The 20,796-nt window shown below is 44.4% G+C and overlaps 1 protein-coding gene across 1 annotated transcript; it reads left to right on the top strand.

The window, feature by feature from the left end:
• Positions 1 to 2,153: 2,153 nt before the first annotated feature.
• LOC123731752 (tripartite motif-containing protein 16) lies at positions 2,154 to 20,577 on the top strand. The gene is made up of 6 exons (XM_045711156.1): positions 2,154 to 2,750; positions 4,139 to 4,234; positions 16,907 to 17,140; positions 19,377 to 19,536; positions 19,660 to 19,719; positions 19,956 to 20,577. The coding sequence occupies exons 1-6, from the start codon at positions 2,154 to 2,156 to the stop codon at positions 20,468 to 20,470; spliced, it is 1,662 nt and encodes a 553-aa protein (XP_045567112.1). The 3' UTR covers positions 20,471 to 20,577.
• The last annotated feature ends 219 nt before the right edge of the window (positions 20,578 to 20,796 follow it).

Raw genomic sequence — 20,796 nt, 5'->3', positions numbered from 1 at the left:
ATTATGTCAATGTTTTATCTTTCCATAGCTTCTTTTGTCTGTTATCTATTGATTTTGTTCCCTCTTCCTTGTCAGTATAACCTCTCTGTCAACAATAACATATCTCTGACCTTACTGTTGACAAATGGAACCGGTCTCTAGTTGGGGCAAAGTGCTTGTCAGTATAACCTCTCTGTCTACAATAACATATCTCTGACCTTACTGTTGACAAATGGAACCGGTCTCTAGTTGGGGGAAAGTGCTTGTCAGTATAACCTCTCTGTCTACAATAACATATCTCTGACCTTACTGTTGACAAATGGAACCGGTCTCTAGTTGGGGGAAAGTGCTTGTCAGTATAACCTCTCTGTCAACAATAACATATCTCTGACCTTACTGTTGACAAATGGAACCGGTCTCTAGTTGGGGGAAAGTGCTTGTCAGTATAACCTCTCTGTCTACAATAACATAACTCTGATCTTACTGTTGACAAATGGAACATTCCACCCTAACATGTAGCTGGGAATACGTTATAAACTTCAGAATGTCAGTGTGTATGCTGAACCTACTTCCTCAGTAAATGGAACTATGTATGTATGGAGGGGAAAGCCTGCTATTATCTGTCTATACTATGTATGTATGGAGGGGGAAGCCTGCTATTATCTGTCTACACTATGTATGTATGGAGGGGGAAGCCTGCTATTATCTGTCTATACTATGTATGTATGGAGGGGGAAGCCTGCTATTATCTGTCTACACTATGTATGTATGGAGGGGGAAGCCTGCTATTATCTGTCTACACTATGTATGTATGGAGGGGGAAGCCTGCTATTATCTGTCTATACTATGTATGTATGGAGGGGAAGCCTGCTATTAGCTGTCTACACTATGTATGTGATGTACAACAAGCAGTGCAGCAGTAATGAATGAGGAGGAAAGTGTTTCCATAGGTTTGTGTTGTTATTATTATTAGCGGCTTGGGTCTTTTTAATATCAAGGAATATTTCACTTCCTCTGTTCATAGGAGTAACAACATGAATTTGTCCATGAGGCAGAAGTAATGTGGTGCGACTCGAGTTTCGCCATCAGCTGGAAGACTGTGTCCCTTTTTGGTCAGTGTCAGTGGAGGAAAGAGAGAGTGGAGGGATGTTGAGAGACGGACCCTCAGTCTGCTGCTCTCTCCCTCTGCTGAGACTGACCCTCAGTCTGCTGCTCTCTCCCTCTGCTGAGACTGACCCTCAGTCTGCTGCTCTCTCCCTCTGCTGAGACTGACCCTCAGTCTGCTGCTCTCTCCCTCTGCTGAGACGGACCCTCAGTCTGCTGCTCTCTCCCTCTGCTGAGACTGACCCTCAGTCTGCTGCTCTCTCTCTCTGCTGAGACGGACCATCAGTCTGCAGCTCTCTGCCTCTGCTGAGACTGACCCTCAGTCTGCTACTCTCTCCCTCTGCTGAGACGGACCCCTAAGTCTGCTGCTCTAGAGACTGAGAGGTATAGAGACATACTGTCAAGGTGACAGGTATCCTAGTGGTTTAGAGACTGAGAGGTATAGAGACTTGTCACTCTAAGACAGTTTAATTTCATCTGGTTTCAGAAATAATGTATAGGATATGTTCATAACCCCGTCCACCTATAAGATGTGGGGGGATCTGTATGACTAAGAAGAGATACAAAGAACTCTGATTGTAAAACATCTTCTCTTTTTAGTCCTAGATATGTCTATGGTTACTGCTGAATGTAGTACCTCTAACCCTGATCCTAGACCAAACAGTAATAACCACATTGTAATGTTAGAACACATAAGTGTATTATAAGGCATTATAAAGGTCATTAAAATAATTATAATATGTACTTCATAGAAACTGTTAACCTTTATATATTCTAACAACTCACATTTTGTTAGATGTATTCCATATTAAGGGTCCTAAACTAGGAACTAAAATATTTGTCTCCCTCTAGACGTTGTATGCAGATCTCTCTCTCTCCCTCCCTGCACCCCTCCTTCCCTTGTTCCCTCCCTCTAACCCCTCCTTCCCTCTAACCCCTCCTTCCCTCTAACCCCAGCCATCTGGCAGAACAAGGAAATCCCTCCCCCTCCCACAGACTCTCTTCATTGGAAACTAAACTGATCTGAGTCTCTGTGTCGTCTGTCTGTGTGAGAGTGAACAACCGTCCAAATGGCTCAGCAGGGAGTTCTGCTGGACCAGGACCAGTTCCGTTGTTCTGTCTGTCTGGATGTACTGAAGGAACCGGTCACCATCCCCTGTGGACACAGTTACTGTAGAATCTGTATTGAGGGCTGCTGGGATCAGGATGTTCTGAAAGGGGTCTATAGCTGTCCTCAGTGCACAGAGACCTTCACTCCAAGGCCTAATCTGAGGAAAAATAACATGTTGGCTGAGATGGTGGAGAAACTGAAGAAGACAGGACTCCAGGCTGCTCCCCCTCCTGCTCTGTGCTGTGCTGGACCTGGAGATGTGGCGTGTGATGTCTGCACTGGGACCAGAAAGCGGAAAGCCCTCATGTCCTGTCTGCCGTGTCTGGCCTCTTACTGTGAGACTCACCTCCTATCTCACTATGAATCTCCTGCTTTGAAGAAGCACAAGCTGGTCAAAGCCACCGCACAACTACAGGAGAAGATCTGCTCTCATCATGACAAACTGCTGGAGGTTTACTGTCGTACCGATCAGCAGGGTATCTGTTATCAGTGTGTGATGGATGAACATAAAGGCCATAATACAGTATCAGCTGCAGCAGAGAGGACTGAGAAACAGGTAAGACCAGAACAACTTGTTGGTGACTGTCTGATAAACAAAGAGTTAAACATACAGTACGAACTGAGGCTGTTTGAATATGAGACCATTCAAATGAAATGGATCCATAAATATGAACACAACCTTGAGTAAATAGATATGTTAACCCAGATTCTTCAAATGTATCACCATTTTCTAAAGTCTGTTAGGTTCTGAACACACAGAGTGAAAACTCAAACCAAGTTTATTCACCCACTGGGTCATACAGCTGCAAAGACAATGTTTGATGACACAAGAACATATATTTATAACCTCATACTAGGCGGGGTCAACTGTTACACATGTAGACAGCCAATACATCTCTGTTGCTAGACAGGAACTGAATTGGTTCCTCTCACTGGTGAAGTCATGGCCCTGCCTGATGCTAAAAGCTTTGTGGGTTTGGAAGTGTATGTGTGTGAGATAAGACTGTAGTAGGAGGGTCGTTGGGGTGGGCCTCTCTGGCCCCCCTCCGAGATGTTTCTTCTCACTTCATCTGTTGACTTGAACTCGAGCCGAATTCCTGGCTCCTCCCTAGTTCTGCAGCTGGCCTGCCTTATCAGAGACTAACTAGACTGTTGAATTCCTGTCTCCTCCCTAGTTCTGCAGCTGGCCTGCCTTATCAGAGACTAACTAGACTGTTGAATTCCTAGCTCCACCCTAGTTCTGCAGCTGGCCTGCCTTATCAGAGACAAACTAGACTGTTGAATTCCTGGCTCCTCCCTAGTTCTGCAGCTGGCCTGCCTTATCAGAGACTAACTAGACTGTTGAATTCCTGGCTCCTCTCTAGTTCTGCAGCTGGCCTGCCTTATCAGAGACAAACTAGACTGTTGAATTCCTGGCTCCTCCCTAGTTCTGCAGCTGGCCTGCCTTATCAGAGACTGAAAATAGTTGCCCTTTGCCTCCCTCTTTAGGAACAGTGATATTCAACAATAACATGTTTGAACAGAATATTTCAGCACTTCCCCTTGTCTCTCTCAGTAACTTTCCAACACCAAGTTCCTATCCACCCTTCATTGACCCCAACATATACATTCCTTATACATGTAAAGTCATCAATACGACATAGTATGGTAACATGAATAAGTATATTTCTAGCTAGAATCCAACAAGTCAAACATCATTATCATTACTTATCAAACATCATTATCATTCGTTTTCAAACACCATTATCATTCATTATCAAACCCCCAATCAACTCCCTGTTAAAACTATAATCATTCACATGACTACATAATGATATATTTTCAGACAGACACTTCCTCAATATTTTGATCCTTATCTTCTATGGGTCCTATGTCACATTACTATACTATTGATCTACTGGACTAATAAAGTTTGATAGCTCATTGAAGAGTGATTCTCCACAGAGGCAGCTGGGGATGAGTCAGCAGAAGGTCCAGCAGAGATTCCAGGAGAGAGAGAATGAGCTGAAGGAGCTCCAAAAGGTTGTGGAGTCTCTCAAGGTGAGTATTGTTGACCAGAGGAGACACACCATTTCACTTCTCTCCTCCAATCAGAGAGAGAGAGAGAGGTAGAGGGGCCCTCTCCAATCCCACTGACCCCACCGTTGAGAACAGGCTGTCTTGAGCCCTTTAAGAGAATAGACAGCTTAATGTAACTGACGGGATATGAACCCTGGTCTACTGCAGGAGAAACCAACATATTGACCATTACACCAAGAGGACATTCCCTATTGGGCCGACAGTGGTTTAGAAGTCGCAGGCGGGGCTACCGCATCACATTACCATGAGTAACCATGGCTGACTCATGTCCCCTATACATTAACATGGAGCTCTCTCTCTCTCTCTCTCTCAATTCAATTCAAAGGGCTTTATTGGCATGGGAAACATATGTTTACATATGAACAGAAATGAACAGTGAACATTACACGCACAAAAGTTTCAAAGGAATAGAGACATTTCAAATGTTATAATTCAATTGGAAAACAGAGTTTTTTTGTGGTTTCACAGTGGGTGGGACTTTCGATATTTGTTTGTGTTTCTTCTGACCAGAGAGAGTGGTCGCTCCGTGTCACGCAACTTGGGTCAAGATCTGTTTCTTGTTTTGCTCTGAAGAACAGGGCACCATTGAAAGGAGTGATTTCTGGGGTAGCGTTAGTGTGGAGGTGGAGCAATTGAAGTTGAAGGCTCTTGGTGTTTGTGATGCCCGCCGCTTGGTGTGAAGCAGACCAGGTGGTGAGCGTGGTGAAACAGAGGAGTCACTGTCAGCGTTTGAGTTTTTACCCGACAAAGTTATGTTGAGATATATCAGTTATCCTGTTAGAGTCTTTGTGTTGAATCCACTGAGCTGTTTCAGGTGCAACGTTTATGGTCATGTTGCAGCAGTTTGTAGGAGGGAGATTCCACGATGTGGGAAGTGTGCAGGAGGTCATGGGATAGAGGACTGTGTAATTTCGGTGGATAAAGTTGTGTGTGTCAACTGTAGGGGTGTCCATGTTGCTGGGGATCAGAGGTGTCCAGTGAGAGAGAGGCAGGTTAAGGTGGCTAGAGTCAGAGTAGTGCAGAAGGTAGCGTATGCTGAGGCAGTGAAGAAAGTAGAGGAGGATGGGTCAAGGGTGTGGGATCCTGAGAGGATCCCTGTGAGTAGTATCCCTGTGAGTAGTAGATCTGTGCCAGCACAGAGGAATTGGCCAACGAGTGATATATGCTTCAGTAAGGTTGGCTTCTTAGAGTTCAAAGCAATGGTTATCAACAGTACCTCAGAAATGGAACGTAAATCACAGACAATAGATGTTGTGGTGGCAGCTGCAGAGAAGTATTTGGTCATGTGAGATTTGACTTCAGAAGAGTTCCAGGGTGTGTTGAGTGGTGGTGTCCCGTCCTCCCAGGTCGTTGGCATGGTGCAGGAGCAGATAGGGTCAAAGTAGTGGAATGGGGTAGTGGGTTTTTAATGAGTGTAGGGTTAGTTAGCATGGTGCAGGAGCAGATAGGGTCAAAGTAGTGGAATGGGGTAGTGGGTTTTTAATGAGTGTAGGGTTAGTTGGCATGGTGCAGGAGCAGATAGGGTCAAAGTAGTGGAATGGGGTAGTGGGTTTTTAATGAGTGTAGGGTTAGGACAAATGTAAGATCAGAGACATTTTGATAGATGTGTGGCAGAAGAGATGGGACTCTGAGCACAAGGGACGGCATTTATATGTCCTCTAAAGGTCGGTGGACCAAGATTCAAAGGTCAGATTAGGAAGGAAGAGGTGGTGTTTACTCGATTGTGCTTAGGACATTGTACATTGAACTGGTCCTTACATCTGGTTGGCAGCATGTGAATGGTTTGTGTCTGGAGGGTATTGTCAATGAAACGGTGGAGCATGTATTGTTATATTGTTGTAAGGATGTTGAAGAGAGGGAAAGATTGAAGTGTAGGGTCATTGAGGTTGGATGGGGTTGGGGGGGTGGAAGGGATTTGGGGGATGGGGGAGGGTCTATTAGAAGTTAGTAGGACTCTTTTTTATTTTCTCAGAAGTACTGAGTTAGGTAGGAGGATATAGAAATGGTGTAAACCGTGATTGAACACACTCCAGCACAGTAGGTGGCGCCATGCACCTTTAACGTTGGTTTGCGGACCGCCATTATATCATAGAAGAAGAAGGTGTTGTGTGAGGGTTTTGTGGTTCCTGAGGAGGGCTACTATTCTTTTTGCGTATTTTCCAGTTGTTAAGGGTTTATTTATTAGTTTCCACTGTTTATCGGTTAGAGTTGAGGGGGGAGTAGGGTAGTTTGTTAGGGAGGTGTGATGTCCTCAACCGAGTGGAGAAGAAAAGCTGTCTCTTCAGGTGCGTTCTGGAGAATGGTGTGGAGGAATTATTGATCATGGTCAGTGAACAGGTGGGAGAGGAACATATACACTCTGTATCCAGAATGAACAAGGCGGTGGTTGTGGTAATGTAAAAGGTGAGTCTTGTTGCCCAATTAGTTACCAGTATGATTTATGTGAGGGGTGTGTTGGTGCTGATTTCGACAAGAGTAGTGGTGTCTAATCTGCCACCGTTTCTTACGTACTGAACAGATCCGTAAAGAGTTGGTTGGTTTTGGTAAATTTACAAGTGGTTTTCATTTCGTGGCTCTCGGCTGGGTCTCTTTTCTTAGGCAAGTGTTTGTTTCTTAACTGAATTCAAGGTTAAACGTGGCAGGGGTGGTACATAGGGTTTGTTTAGGGCAGACAAGCGCGTCCAGCCAGATAAATCTAGTTCACTGCATCCGCCAAGGAGCCCAGTTATATAATATTACCATGTGTCCCAGCTGTTTTGTAGTTTTGAATTAAACGGCGAAAAAGCGGGGCTTATTTTAGGTCATGTTTCACCCTTCCAGCTCCTATTAGTTGTATTGTAAAAACAGGTCTTATTTTAGTTCATGTTTCACCCTGCCAGCTCCTATTAGTTGTATTGAAAAAACAGGTCTTATTTTAGGTCATGTTTCACCCTGCCAGCTCCTATTAGTTGTATTGAACACTGTTGCACCAACTCACCTTCTGAAAGTTCTATTCCCAGTCCATTGTTCTGCGTCACAATGTCAGCTTCACTATTGTTATCAATGAGACCAGCCCGCATTAACCTGTTGGGGGTAGGGGGCAGTATTTACACGGCCGGATAAAAAACGTACCCGATTTAATCTGGTTATTACTACTGCCCAGAAACTAGAATATGCATATAATTATTGGCTTTGGATAGAAAACACCCTAAAGTTTCTAAAACTGTTTGAATGGTGTCTGTGAGTATAACAGAACTCATATGGCAGGCAAAAACCTGAGAAGATTCCAAACAGGAAGCGCCCTCTCTGACCATTCCTTGAGCTTCTTGACTCTGTTTATTGAAGACTGAGGATCTTTGCTGTAACGTGACACTTCCTACGGCTCCCATAGGCTCTCAGAAGGCGTAAAAAGCTGAATGATGTAATTCCAGCCACAGGCTGAAAAACAGTAGCGCCTTTGGTAAGTGCTCTATCAGAGGACAATGGGCTGAGGCGCGTCCACGAGTCGACCCCATGTTTTTATTTTCGTTCGTCTTTGAACCTAAACACAGATTCCCGGTCAGAATATTATCGCTTTTTTACGAGAAAAATGGCATAAAAATTGATTTTAAACAGCGGTTGACATGCTTCGAAGTACGGTAATGGAATATTTAGAATTTTTTGTCACGAAATGCGTCATGCGCGTCACCCTTCTTTACCATTCGGACACACTATCAACAGCCAGTGAAACATCAGGGCGCCAAATTCGAAAACAACAAAATGTCATAATTCAATTTTCTCAAACATTCAACTATTTTACACCATTTTTTAGATAAACATCTCCTTAATCCAACCACGTCCGATTTCAAAAAGGCTTTACGGCGAAAGCATAAAGTTAGATTATGTTAGGACAGTACATAGACAAAACATTACACACAGCCATTTTCAATGCTAGGACAAGCGTCACCAAAAGCAGAGAACCAGCTAAAATTATGCACTAACCTTTGACAATCTTCATCAGATGACACTCCTATGACATTATGTTAGACAATACATGCATTTTTTGTTCTATCAAGTTCATATTTATATCCAAAAACAGCATTTTACAGTGGCGCGTGACATTCAGAAAATGTATTTCCCCCAAAACTCTCGGTGAATCAGCACAGCAATCTACAAAAATACTCGTCATAAACGTTGATAAAATATTAAACTGTTATTCAAAGAATTATAGATTAACATCTCCTGAATGCAACCGCAATGTCAGATTTCAAAATAACTTTACTGGGAAAGCACAATTTGCAATAATCTGAGTACTGTGCTCAGAAAAATACACTACGCAATACAGATAGCCGCCATTTTGGAGTCATCTAAATGAATAAATAGCATTATAAATATTCACTTACCTTTGATAATCTTCATCAGAAGGCACTTCCAGGAATCCCAGGTCCACAATAAATGTTGTTTTGTTCGATAAAGTTAATAATTTATGTCCAAATAGCTCCTTGTTGTTCGCGCGTTCAGTAAGCTACTCCAAATGTAGGAAGTGCGCCCAAAATGTCACGACTAAAAGTAAAAAAAAAAAGTATTTAAGTTCGTTCAAACATGTCAAACGTTGTATAGCATCAATCTTTAGGGCCTTTAGAACATGAAACTTCAGTAATATTCCAACCGGACCCATGCTATGTCTTGAAAAAAGTTTTGGAACATAGGTCCCTTCTCACGTGAATGCGCGCAATGAACTGAAGTGGTTTTCTCAGTGACCTTCTTCCCAGCCTTCTTGTTCGGTCTGTGTTTGCCGCAAAAGGCAAAAAAAAGACTGTTGAAATCTAGTGGAAGCCTTAGGAAGTGCAAAATGAACCCTAACTCACTGTGTGTCAGAAAGGCAAGGACTTGGAAAAAAATACAGGCACCAGATTTTCATTTCCTGCTTGGAATCTTCTCAGGTTTTTGCCTGCCATATGAGTTATGTTATACTCACAGACACCATTCAAACAGTTTTAGAAACTTCAGAGTGTTTTCTATCCAAAAATCACTAATAATATGCATATTCTATTTTCTGGGCCAGAGTAGTAACCTGTTGAAATTGGGTACGTTTTTCATCCGGCTGTGAAAATACTGCCCCGAGCCCCAACAGGTTTTAACCTTGTAGGTTTACCTCAGGTAACTTATTATTAACCTGTTGGGGCTAGGGGGCAGTATTGTCACGGCTGGATAAAAAACATACCCGATTTAATCTGGTTACTAATCCTACCCAGTAACTAGAATATGCATATACTTATTATATATGGATAGAAAACACCCTAAAGTTTCTAAAACTGTTTGAATGGTGTCTGTGAGTATAACAGAACTCAAATGGCAGGTCAAAACCTGAGAGATTCCTTTACAGTAAGTGGCCTGTCTGACCATTTCTGGAACTTCTTTGCCATCTCTATCTTTTACAAGGGATCTCTGCTCTAACGTGACACTTCCTACGTCGTCCATAGGCGCTCAGAGCCCGGGAAAAAACAGAATGTCGTCATCCCAGCCCCAGGCTGAAGCATTTGATCGCCTTTCTCAAGTGGCCGATCAAGGGTACTCTGGGCTTAGGCGCATGACCTGGTCGCCCCGTCTTTGTGATTTTTTCCTCTGTGTGCCGAAAAGGAGATTCCCGGTCGGAATATTATCGCTTTTCTACGAGAAAAATGGCATAAAAATTGATTTTAACCTCTCTGGGTTAGGCGGGACGAATTCGTCCCACCTACGTAACAGCCACTTTAAGCCTGTGGCGCGATTTTCAAAACCTTCAAAATCCTATTACTTCAATTTCTCAAACATATGACTATTTTCAAGCTATTTAAAGACAAGACTCTCGTTAATCTAACCACACTGTCCGATTTCAAAAAGGCTTTACAACGAAAGCAAAACATTAGATTATGTCAGCAGAGTACAAAGCCAGAAATAATCAGACACCCATTTTTCAAGCCAGCATATAATGTCACCAAAACCCAGAAGACAGCTAAATGCAGCACTCACCTTTGATGATCTTCATCAGATGACAACCCTAGGACATTATGTTATACAATACATGCATGTTTTGTTCAATCAAGTTCATATTTATATCAAAAACTAGCTTTTTACATTAGCATGTGACGTTCAGAACTAGCATACCCCCGCAAACTTCCGGGAATTCGCTAACATTTTACTAAATTACTCACGATAAACGTTCACAAAAAGCATAACAATTATTTTAAGAATTATAGATACAGACCTCCTCTATGCACTCGATATGTCCGATTTTAAAATAGCTTTTTGGTGAAAGCACATTTTGCAATATTCTAAGTACATAGCCCAGGCATCACGGGCTAGCTATTTAGACACCCGGCAAGTTTAGCACTCACCATAATCATATTTACTATTATAAAAGTTTGATTACCATTTGTTGTCTTCGTCAGAATGCACTCCCAGGACTGCTACTTCAATAACAAATGTTGGTTTGGTCCAAAATAATCCATCGTTATATCCGAATAGCGGCGTTTTGTTCGTGCGTCCCAGACACTATCCGAAATGGTAAAGAAGGGTCGCGCGCTTGGCGCAATTCGTGACAAAAAAATTCTAAATATTCCATTACCGTACTTCGAAGCATGTCAGCCGCTGTTTAAAATCAATTTTTACGCCATTTGTCTCGTAGAAAAGCGATAATATTCTGACAGGGAATCTCCTTTTCGGCAAACAGAGGAAAAAATCACAAAGGCGGGGGCGGTCGGGTCACGCGCATAAGCCCAGAGTCCCTTGATCGGCCACTTGAGAAAGGCGATAATGTGTTTCAGCCTGGGGCTGGAATGACGACATTCTGTTTTTTCCCGGGCTCTGAGAGCCTATGGAAGACGTGGGAAGTGTCACGTTAGAGCAGAGATCCTTAGTAAAAGATAGAGATGGAAAAGAAGTTCAAGAAATGGTCAGACAGGCCACTTCCTATAAAGGAATCTCTCAGGTTTTGACCTGCCATTTGAGTTCTGTTATACTCACAGACACCATTCAAACAGTTTTAGAAACTTTAGGGTGTTTTCTATCCATATGTAATAAGTATATGCATATTCTAGTTACTGGGTAGGAGTGGTAACCAGATTAAATCGGGTATGTTTTTTATCCAGCCGTGTCAATACTGCCCCCTAGCCCTAACAGGTTAAACAGCGGTTGACATGCTTCGAAGTACGGTAAAGGAATATTTAGAATTTTTTTTGTCACAAAATGCGCCATGCGCACGACCATTATTTACCATTTCGGATAGTTTCTGGAACGCACGAACAAAACGACGCTATTCGGGTATAACGATGGATTATTTTGGACCAAACCAACATTTGTTATTGAAGTAGAAGTCCTGGGAGTGCATTCTGACGAAGACAACAAAAGGTAATCAAACTTTTATAATAGTAAATCTGATATTGGTGAGTGCTAAACTTGCCGGGTGTCTAAATAGCTAGCCCTGTGATGCCGGGCTATGTACTTAGAATATTGCAAAATGTGCTTCATCCGAAAAGCTATTTTAAAATCGGACATATCGAGTGCATAGAGGAGTAATGTATCTATAATTCTTAAAATAATTGTTGTGCTTTTTGTGAACGTTTATCGTGAGTAATTTAGCAAACGTATGTCCCTGTCCTCTTTTTTCAAGATGTGGCCGATTTTAAACAGATGTGTTGTTTCTAAATGGCTGCTGGGTAATATGATAATCGTTGAAATCTGTTGGTTCGTAGGCATCAAATAGAGAGAATGCTGCGCAGGTTCACTGAGTTGTAAACCAAATGGATAGGTGGAGCTCATTGATTTGTAGCTCTGACTCAGTTGCTACCTCAGATTATGAGTCTATCAAGTGTGGTGAATGAGGTATGTAGAACCCACAGAAGACCACAGGGAGGAGCAAGAGAGATATAAACCCATACAGTTTTTCTCTTTAAATACCCTGAACCTAACAATCAATCAGATGTATTTATGAAGCCCTTTTAACATCAGCAGATGTCACAAAGTGCTGTACAGAAACTCTAACCCTACGTATAACCTATACTGCCTACTGTCTCTCTCTGGTTATGACTGTCTAGTTATTTTATTATATTTATTATTGCAAGGCAGAACACTTGATAAACAAGACTCATTTGTTTTATATGTTAAATGTGGTTTGACCTGGGTGACATAGTAACCTCTATGTGAAAGTCCAGCAATTGGTGTGGGATAGGTGGGGCAGGTTTGAGACTGATCTCTCGAATTAAATACACTTTATTTCTCAGCTGCCTCACCAATGTCTTTATGTTAATTAATAACTTTTAATTGGTAAATATTTCCAATAGATGGCAGCATAAGACCACGAAGCATCAGTTATAGGCTACAAGCAGCAATATGATTGACATAAAATAGCATGCAACCAAAGACTATATGTCCCATGATTTTCTAAAATGGTCACTCATTACTTTACAGTTAGCTATATATCTCTTGTTAGTCCTGTGTTGCTTTTCGGAGAGCAAAACAATATTAACTATAGCAGGTATTGAACCCCGGTGAAAAAAACAACAAACAGCAAATTACTCTGACCACTAGACTACCTGCTGCCCAGCCCAACGCTCTAACCACTAGACTACCTGCTGCCCAGCCCAACGCTCTAACCACTAGACTACCTGCTGCCCTGCCAAATGTACTAACCACTAGACTACCTGCTGCCCGGCCAAACGCTCTAACCACTAGGCTACCTGCTGCCCGGCCAAACGCTCTAACCACTAGACTACCTGCTGCCCTGCCAAACGCTCTAACCACTAGATTACCTGCTGCCCGGCCAAACACTCTAACCACTAGACTACCTGCTGCCCAGCCAAATGTACTAACCACTAGACTACCTGCTGTCCGCCAAACGCTCTAACCACTAGACTACCTGCTGCCCAGCCAAAAGCTCTAACACCTAGACTGCCTGTCGTCCGGCCAAACGCTCTAACCACTAGACTACCTGTCACCTCTACACTCTAACCACTAGACTACCTGTCACCTCTACACTCTAACCACTAGACTACCTGTCACCTCTACACTCTAACCACTAGACTACCTGCCACCTCTACACTCTAACCACTAGACTACCTGCCACCTCTACACTCTAACCACTAGACTACCTGCCACCTCTACACTCTAACCACTAGACTACCTGCCACCTCTACACTCTAACCACTAGACCACCTGCCACCTCTACACTCTAACCACTAGACTACCTACCACCTCTACACTCTAACCACTAGACTACCTGCTGCCCTTTCACAGAGGACTAGTTTACGTTTACATGTGAGTCATTTAGCAGACACTCTTATCCAGAGCCACTAGGGTTAAGAGCCCAAATCTGCCTAAAAAAGGTGATTTACAGATTTTTCACCTAGTCTGCTCGGGGATTCGAACCAGCCACCTTTCAGTTACTGCCCAACGTTCTTAACCACTAGATTACAAACCACTAAATGTTAAACACAAAGTCAAATGGTGGTAGATAAATGGTAAGCTGGTTAAATAAAATACTGCTGTTATAACTTTCAGACTGCCATTGTTTTGGGGAAATAGGGACATGTCTATTTCTCTAATTATCTGTAATAGATGTATTTATTTTAATGGTTTGAAGTTCTACACCATTTTAATCAGGATAACCTATTATTTCTAATGATGTAAGTTTGAGCAGCTTAGTTATGGTATGTCTGTTTATTTCACTAAATATCTCACAATGTGTAAATTTAGATGTATTCATGTCGGACACCATTTTAATCAAGAGAATCTCCTCTTTCTAATGACATAAGGATGGGCAGCGTCCTCTGCTGTCATCGATCACTAGACCAGAAATAGTCAGAAGTTGCCCGTTTTTTCCTACTTCCTGGTAATGCAGACATAAACACACTTGGCACCATCGAGGTGCGGGTGTTTACTTTCTACACCAGTTGTTATTTTTCAGTTTGGTCCTAAGAACAGGTTTTAGTGGTCAAATAAAACGGTAGACATTTTTTGGTGCCATTTTGGGGAAATGGAATTCTAAGGATCATTCCAGTCAGAAGAGGCTCTGTGAAGGTTCGTTTCAATTCATTTGCTATGGCCTCGCTAGTGTTCCAGCTCAGACAACGTTCTTTGGCCGTTATGACTCGTTCTATTGTCCAGCCTACTAGGACTCAGGGGACAGAGGCTGGGTCTAGCTCTGCTACGGGGCAGGCTACTGGAGGGGGGACCAGGAGGGAGGAGAGTAGAGCAGGGCCAAGTGGTGTTCTGTACCTGCCTGTCCAGGAGGGGGGACAAGGCCTGGTGGACCTGGAGAGCAGGGTGGCAGCGTTCTGACTCAATGAGGTGCAGAGGCTACTGTACCTACTCTCTCTCTCTCTCTCTCTCTCTCTCTCTCTCTCTCTCTCTCTCTCTCTCTCTCTCTGTCTCTCTCTCTGTCTCTCTCTCTGTCTCTCTCTCACTGTCTCTCTCTCACTGTCTGTCTGTCTCTCTGTCTGTCTCTCTCTCTGTCTGTCTCTCTCTCTCTCTCTGTCTCTCTCTCTCTCTCTCTCTCTCTCTCTCTGTCTCTCTCTGTCTCTCTCTCTGTCTCTCTCTCTGTCTCTGTCAATTCAATTCAATTCAATTCAATTCGCTTTATTGGCATGACATAACAATGTACATATTGCCAAAGCTTACTTTGGATATTAAGAATATAAAAATAAATAAAAATGAGAATCAAAAATTGTCAAAGGGACAACAGCAACAACAATAACCAACGGTCAATATAACCATACATTCAACAATAACAATAATCATACAGTTGAGGACATGTGCAGGTTTATTGGTCTGTCAGACACTGTCCCTCAACTTATGGCAGGCAGCAATGTAGTGCGCTGCCAACACACAGCTCTCTGCGTCCTCCCCCAACAGGACGGGTAGCCTATCCTCATCAGAGATGTCTTTAAAACCTTGAATAAGGGTTTCAAATTTGGGGAAATGACACTCTCTAATTGTTTTATATTTTTGACATTTTGTCAGGAAATGCAGCTCCGTCTCAGGTTCTGCTGTTGTGCAGTGGTTGCACAGCCTTTTCTCTACAGGGAGCTAGGTTTTCCTGTGTCTACCCTTCTCAATGCCAAGGCTGTGCTCACTGAGCCTGTACTTTGTCAAGGTTTTTCTAAGGTTTTGATCAGTAACCATGGTCAAATATTTAGCCATAGTGTACTGTCGATTTAGGGCCAGATAGCACTGCATTTTGCTTTGTGTTTGTGCTTGTGTTTCCCAATAAGCAATGTAGTTTTGTTTTGACTGTGTTGTAATTTGGTTTATTCTGATTGATTGGATGTTCTGGTCCTGAGGCTTCAGTGTGTTAGTAGAACAGGTTTGTGAACTCAGCCCCAGGACCAGCTGGATGAGGGTCCTGAGGCTTCAGTGTGTTAGTAGAACAGGTTTGTGAACTCAGCCCGAGGACCAGCTGGATGAGGGTCCTGAGGCTTCAGTGTGTTAGTAGAACAGGTTTGTGAACTCAGCCCCCAGGACCAGCTGGATGAGGGTCCTGAGGCTTCAGTGTGTTAGTAGAACAGGTTGGTGAACTCAGCCCCAGGACCAGCTGGATGAGGGGACTCTTTTCTTTGCTCAGCTCTTGGCATTGCAGGGCTTGGTAATGATATGAGAGGGGGTCACTGTATTTTAGATGTTTCCAAAACTGAATTGCTCTTTTTTGAGTTTTTATTATTAGTGGATATTGGCCTAATTCTGCCCTGCATGCATTGTTTGTAGTTTTCCTCTGGACACGTAGGAGAATCTTACAGAACTCTGCATTGTGGGTTTCAATGGGGTGTTTGTCCCATTTGATGAAATCTTGTTTTGCAAGTGGACCCCACACCTCGCTGCCATAAAGTGCAATTGGTTCAATGACATATCCAATTAGTTTTAGCCAAATTTAAATAGGTATTTCAATTAGAATTTGCTTTTTAATGGCGTAGAATGCCCTGCGTGCTTTCTCTCTCAGTTCATTCACTGCCTCATTAAGGTGTCCAGTTGAGCTTATTTTTAAACCTAAGTAATTGTAGTGTGTACAGTACTCTATATATTTTGTACCAATTGAGAACTTTGGTCTAATTCCCTGAGATCTGGATCTTCTCTGGAAAATCATTATTTTAGTCTTTTTGGGGTTTACTGCCAGGGCCCAGGTCTGACAGTACTGCTCTAGCAGGTCCAGGCTCTGCTGTAGGCCAGGTGCTGTGGGTGACAGCAGGCATAGGTCATCTGCGAAGAGTAGGCATTTAACTTCTGAATTGTGGAGACTAACACCAGGGGCTGAGGATTTTTCTAGAATAGTGGCCAATTCGTTGATGTAAATATTGAAGAGTGCAGGGCTCAGATTACAACCCTGAAGAAGGCCCCGCCCCTGGTTAAAGAATTCTGTTATTTTCTTACCAATTTTAATGCTGCACGTCTGCTGTCTGTCTCTCTGTCTCTCTCTCTGTCTCTCTCTCTGTCTCTCTCTCTGTCTCTCTCTCACTGTCTCTCTCTCTCTGTCTCTGTCTCTCTCTCTCTGTCTCTCTCTGTATCTGTCTCTCTCTCTGTCTCTCTCTCTGTCTCTCTCTCTCTGTCTCTCTCTCACTGTCTCTCTCTCTGTCTCTCTCTCTCTGTCTATCTCTCTCTGTCTCTCTCTCTGTCTCCCTCTCTGTCTCTCTCTCTCTCTCTTAACAGCGCTCTGCACAGGCAGCAGTGGAGGACAGTGATCAGATCTTTACTGAGCTGATCCGCTCCATTGAGAGAAGGAGCTCTGAGGTGAAGGAGCTGATCAGAGCCCAAGAGAAGGCTCAAGTGAGTCAAGCTGAAGGACTCCTGGAGCAACTGAAGCAGGAGATAGCTGAGCTGAGGAAGAGAAGCACTGAGCTGGAGCAGCTCTCACACACAGAGGATCACATCCATTTCCTCCAGGTAACTAAACTGTCTTGTTACATGTGATATGAAATTAACTTAATGTGAAACTATTCATCTCAATCATTATGTTGTCCTGTCTCTCTCTCTTTGTCCCTCTCTCTCTCTGTCCCTCTTTGTCCCTCTGTCCCTCTCTCTCTCTGTCCCTCTCTCTCTCTGTCCCTCTCTCTCTCTGTCCCTCTCTCTCTCTGTCCCTCTCTCTGTCTGTGTCCCTCTCTCTGTCTGTGTCCCTCTCTCTGTCTGTGTCCCTCTCTCTGTCTGTGTCCCTCTCTCTGTCTGTGTCCCTCTCTCTGTCTGTGTCCCTCTCTCTGTCTGTGTCCCTCTCTTTGTCTCTGTCCCTCTGTCCCTCTCTGTCCCTCTCTCTCTTTGTCCCTCTTTGTCCCTCTTTGTCCCTCTCTCTGTGTCTCCCTGTGTCCCTCTCTCTGTGTCCCTCTCTCTGTGTCCCTCTCTCTGTGTCCCTCTCTCTGTGTGTCTCTCTCTCTCTCTCTGTCCCTCATTGTCCCTCCCTCTCTTTGTCCCTCTCTCTTTGTCCCTCTCTCTGTGTCCCTCTCTCTGTGTCCCTCTCTCTGTGTCCCCCCTCTCTCTGTGTCCCCCCTCTCTCTGTGTCCCCCCTCTCTCTGTGTCCCCCTCTCTCTGTGTCCCCCCTCTCTCTGTGTCCCCCCCTCTCTCTGTGTCCCCCCTCTCTCTGTGTCCCCCCTCTCTCTGTGTCCCCCCTCTCTCTCTGTCCCCCCTCTCTCTCTGTCCCCCCTCTCTCTCTGTCCCCCCTCTCTCTCTGTCCCCCTCTCTCTCTCTGTCCCCCTCTCTCTCTCTGTCCCCCTCTCTCTCTCTGTCCCTCTCCCTCTTTGTCCCTCTCTTTGTCCCTCTTTGTCCCTCTTTGTCCCTCTCTCTGTGTCTCCCTGTGTCCCTCTCTGTGTCCCTCTCTCTGTGTCCCTCTCTCTGTGTCCCTCTCTCTGTGTGTCTCTCTCTCTCTCTCTGTCCCTCATTGTCCCTCCCTCTCTCTGTCCCTCTCTCTTTGTCCCTCCCTCTCTTTGTCCCTCTCTCTCTTTGTCCCTTTTTGTCCCTCTCTCTCTTTGTCCCTCTTTGTCCCTCTCTCTCTTTGTCCCTCTTTGTCCCTCTCATTCTTTGTCTCTCTTTGTCCATCTTTGTCCCTCTCTTTGTTTGTCCGTCTTTGTCCCTCTCTCTGTGTACCTGTCTCTGTCACCTCTCTTTGTGTCCTTGTCTCTGTGTCCCCCTGTCTCTCTGTGCCCCCCTCTCTCTCTGTCCCTATCTCTGTCCCCATCTCTCTCCCTCTCTCTGTCCCCATCTCTCCCTCTCTGTCCCTCTCCCTCTTTGTCCCTCTTTGTCCCTCCCTCTTTGTCCCTCTCTGTCCCTCTCCCTCTTTGTCCCTCTCCCTCTTTGTCCCTCTCTCATTGTCCCTCTTTGTCCCTCTTTGTCCCTCTCTCATTGTCCCTCTTTGTCCCTATCTCTCTTTGTCCCTCTCTCATTGTCCCTCTTTGTCCCTCTCTCTCTTTGTCCCTCTCTCATTGTCTCTCTTTGTCCCTCTCTCTCTTTGTCCCTCTCTCTCTTTGTCCCTCTCTCTCTTTGTCCGTCTGTGTCCCTCTCTCTCTTTGTCCGTCTGTGTCCCTCTCTCTCTTTGTCCGTCTGTGTCCCTCTCTCTCTCTGTGTCCCTCTCTCTCTCTGTGTCCCCCTCTGTCTCTGTGTCCCCCTCTGTCTCTGTGTCCCCCTCTCTCTCTGTGTCCCCCTCTCTCTCTGTGTCCCCCTCTCTCTCTGTGTCCCCTCTCTCTCTGTGTCCCCCTCTCTCTCTGTGTCCCCCTCTCTCTCTGTGTCCCCCTCTCTCTCTGGGTCCCTCTCTCTCTGTGTCTCTTTGTGTCCCTCTCTTTCTGTGTCCCTCTCTCTCTCTGTGTCCCTCTCTCTCTCCGTGTCCCCCTCTCTCTCCGTGTCCCCCTCTCTCTCCGTGTCCCCCTCTCTCTCCGTGTCCCCCTCTCTCTCCGTGTGTCCCTCTCTCTCTGGGTCCCTCTCTCCCTCTCTGTCCCTCTCTCCCTCTCTGTCCCTCTCTCTGTCCCCATCTCTCTCTCTTTGTCACTCTCTCTCTTTGTCCCTCTGTGTCCCTCTCTCTCTGTGTCCCTCTCTGTCTCTCTCTCTGTCCCCCTCTCTCTCTCTCTCTCTCTCTCTCTCTCTCTCTCTCTCTCTCTCTCTCTCTCTCTCTCTGTCTCTCTGTCTCTCTCTCTCTCTCCAGAGTTATCAGTCTCTCTCCAGTATCAGTGTATCTTCAGACTTACCCAGCATCGTGGTCCGTCCTCTTCAGTACTTTGGAGATGTGAGTAAGACTGTGTCTGAACTGAGAGAGAAACTAGAAGACTTCCTTAAAGGAGAATGGACCAAGATCTCCACTACAGGTGTGTTGAAAACAATAAGAACATCAACTTTAGACCATTGAAAGTTCCCTACTAGTCATATACATGTAGAATATGGTATGATGATAACATACCCTCTCTGTCAATGTGTTTGTGTGTCTGTAGTGAATATAGTGGATGTTTTACTGCCTCCAGAGCCCAAGACCAGAGAACAGTTGTTACAATGTGAGTCTCTTTATTGTGAAGTAACTAACAGTCTCTTTTTACTGACACTCCTAACAATCCCTCTAGAAATATATAGCAATAGTAGATCTAATCAAAGACTGGGTATCTATCTGACTCCTCATATTTCTCTGATTTGATCTCTGCTGTGCTCTAATCAAAGACAGGGTAGATACAGTATCTGACTTAACTTATTGTTCTGACTCCCCTCATTGGTCTCTGCTCTGCTCTTCTCCCAGATTCCTGTCAGCTCACACTGGATCCAAACACAGCAGGCACACACCTCTCTCTGTCTAAGGGGAACAGAAAGGTGACCTATACAGACCAAGTCCAACCATATCCTGACCATCCAGACAGGTTCACCAACTGGTACCAGGTTCTGTGTAGAGAGGGTCTGTCTGGACGCTGTTACTGGGAGGTGGAGTGGAGTGGGGACAGGGTTGTTACAGCAGTCTCATATAAAGACATCAGCAGAACAGAGAGAGGTGGTGGATTTGGAGACAATAACAAGTCCTGGAGTTTACAGTGCTATAATAGTGGTGATTTTTGGTTCAGTCACAATAATGTTTTGACTAAAGTATCAGACCCTCAGTCCTCCAGAGTAGGAGTGTACCTGGATCACAAGGCAGGTACTCTGTCCTTCTACAGTGTCTCTGACCCAATGACCCTCCTCCACAGAGTCCAGACCACATTCACTCAGCCCCTCTATCCTGGGTTTAATATCTATGGTATTGCTGAGCTGGTTAAACTGTAGTAGGGTCCACATAGATACTAGTCATGCTGGTGTAGTCTATAGCTGAGCTGGTTAAACTGTAGTAGGGTCCACATAGATACTAGTCATGCTGGTGTAGTCTATAGCTGAGCTGGTTAAACTGTAGTAGGGTCCACATAGATACTAGTCATGCTGGTGTAGTCTATAGCTGAGCTGGTTAAACTGTAGTAGGGTCCACATAGATACTAGTCATGCTGGTGTAGTCTATAGCTGAGCTGGTTAAACTGTAGTAGGGTCCACATAGATACTAGTCATGCTGGTGTAGTCTATAGCTGAGCTGGTTAAACTGTAGTAGGGTCCACATAGAT

Source organism: Salmo salar, unplaced genomic scaffold (assembly GCF_905237065.1).
Source record: "Salmo salar unplaced genomic scaffold, Ssal_v3.1, whole genome shotgun sequence".
NCBI classification, from domain to species: domain Eukaryota; kingdom Metazoa; phylum Chordata; class Actinopteri; order Salmoniformes; family Salmonidae; genus Salmo; species Salmo salar.
The sequence above is the reverse complement of the archived record's forward strand: the minus strand, read 5'-3'. Positions and strand labels throughout refer to the sequence as shown.

What these genes read in the sequence shown, in the direction of transcription:
- LOC123731752 (XM_045711156.1), top strand. Translation starts at nt 2,154, where the DNA reads ATGGCTCAGCAGGGAGTTCTGCTGGACCAGGACCAGTTCCGTTGTTCT. An exon ending in ATCACATCCATTTCCTCCAG is followed by an intron (nt 17,141 to 19,376) that starts GTAACTAAACTG and finishes CTCTCTCTCCAG; the next exon opens with AGTTATCAGTCTCTCTCCAG. An exon ending in GACCAAGATCTCCACTACAG is followed by an intron (nt 19,537 to 19,659) that starts GTGTGTTGAAAA and finishes GTGTGTCTGTAG; the next exon opens with TGAATATAGTGGATGTTTTA.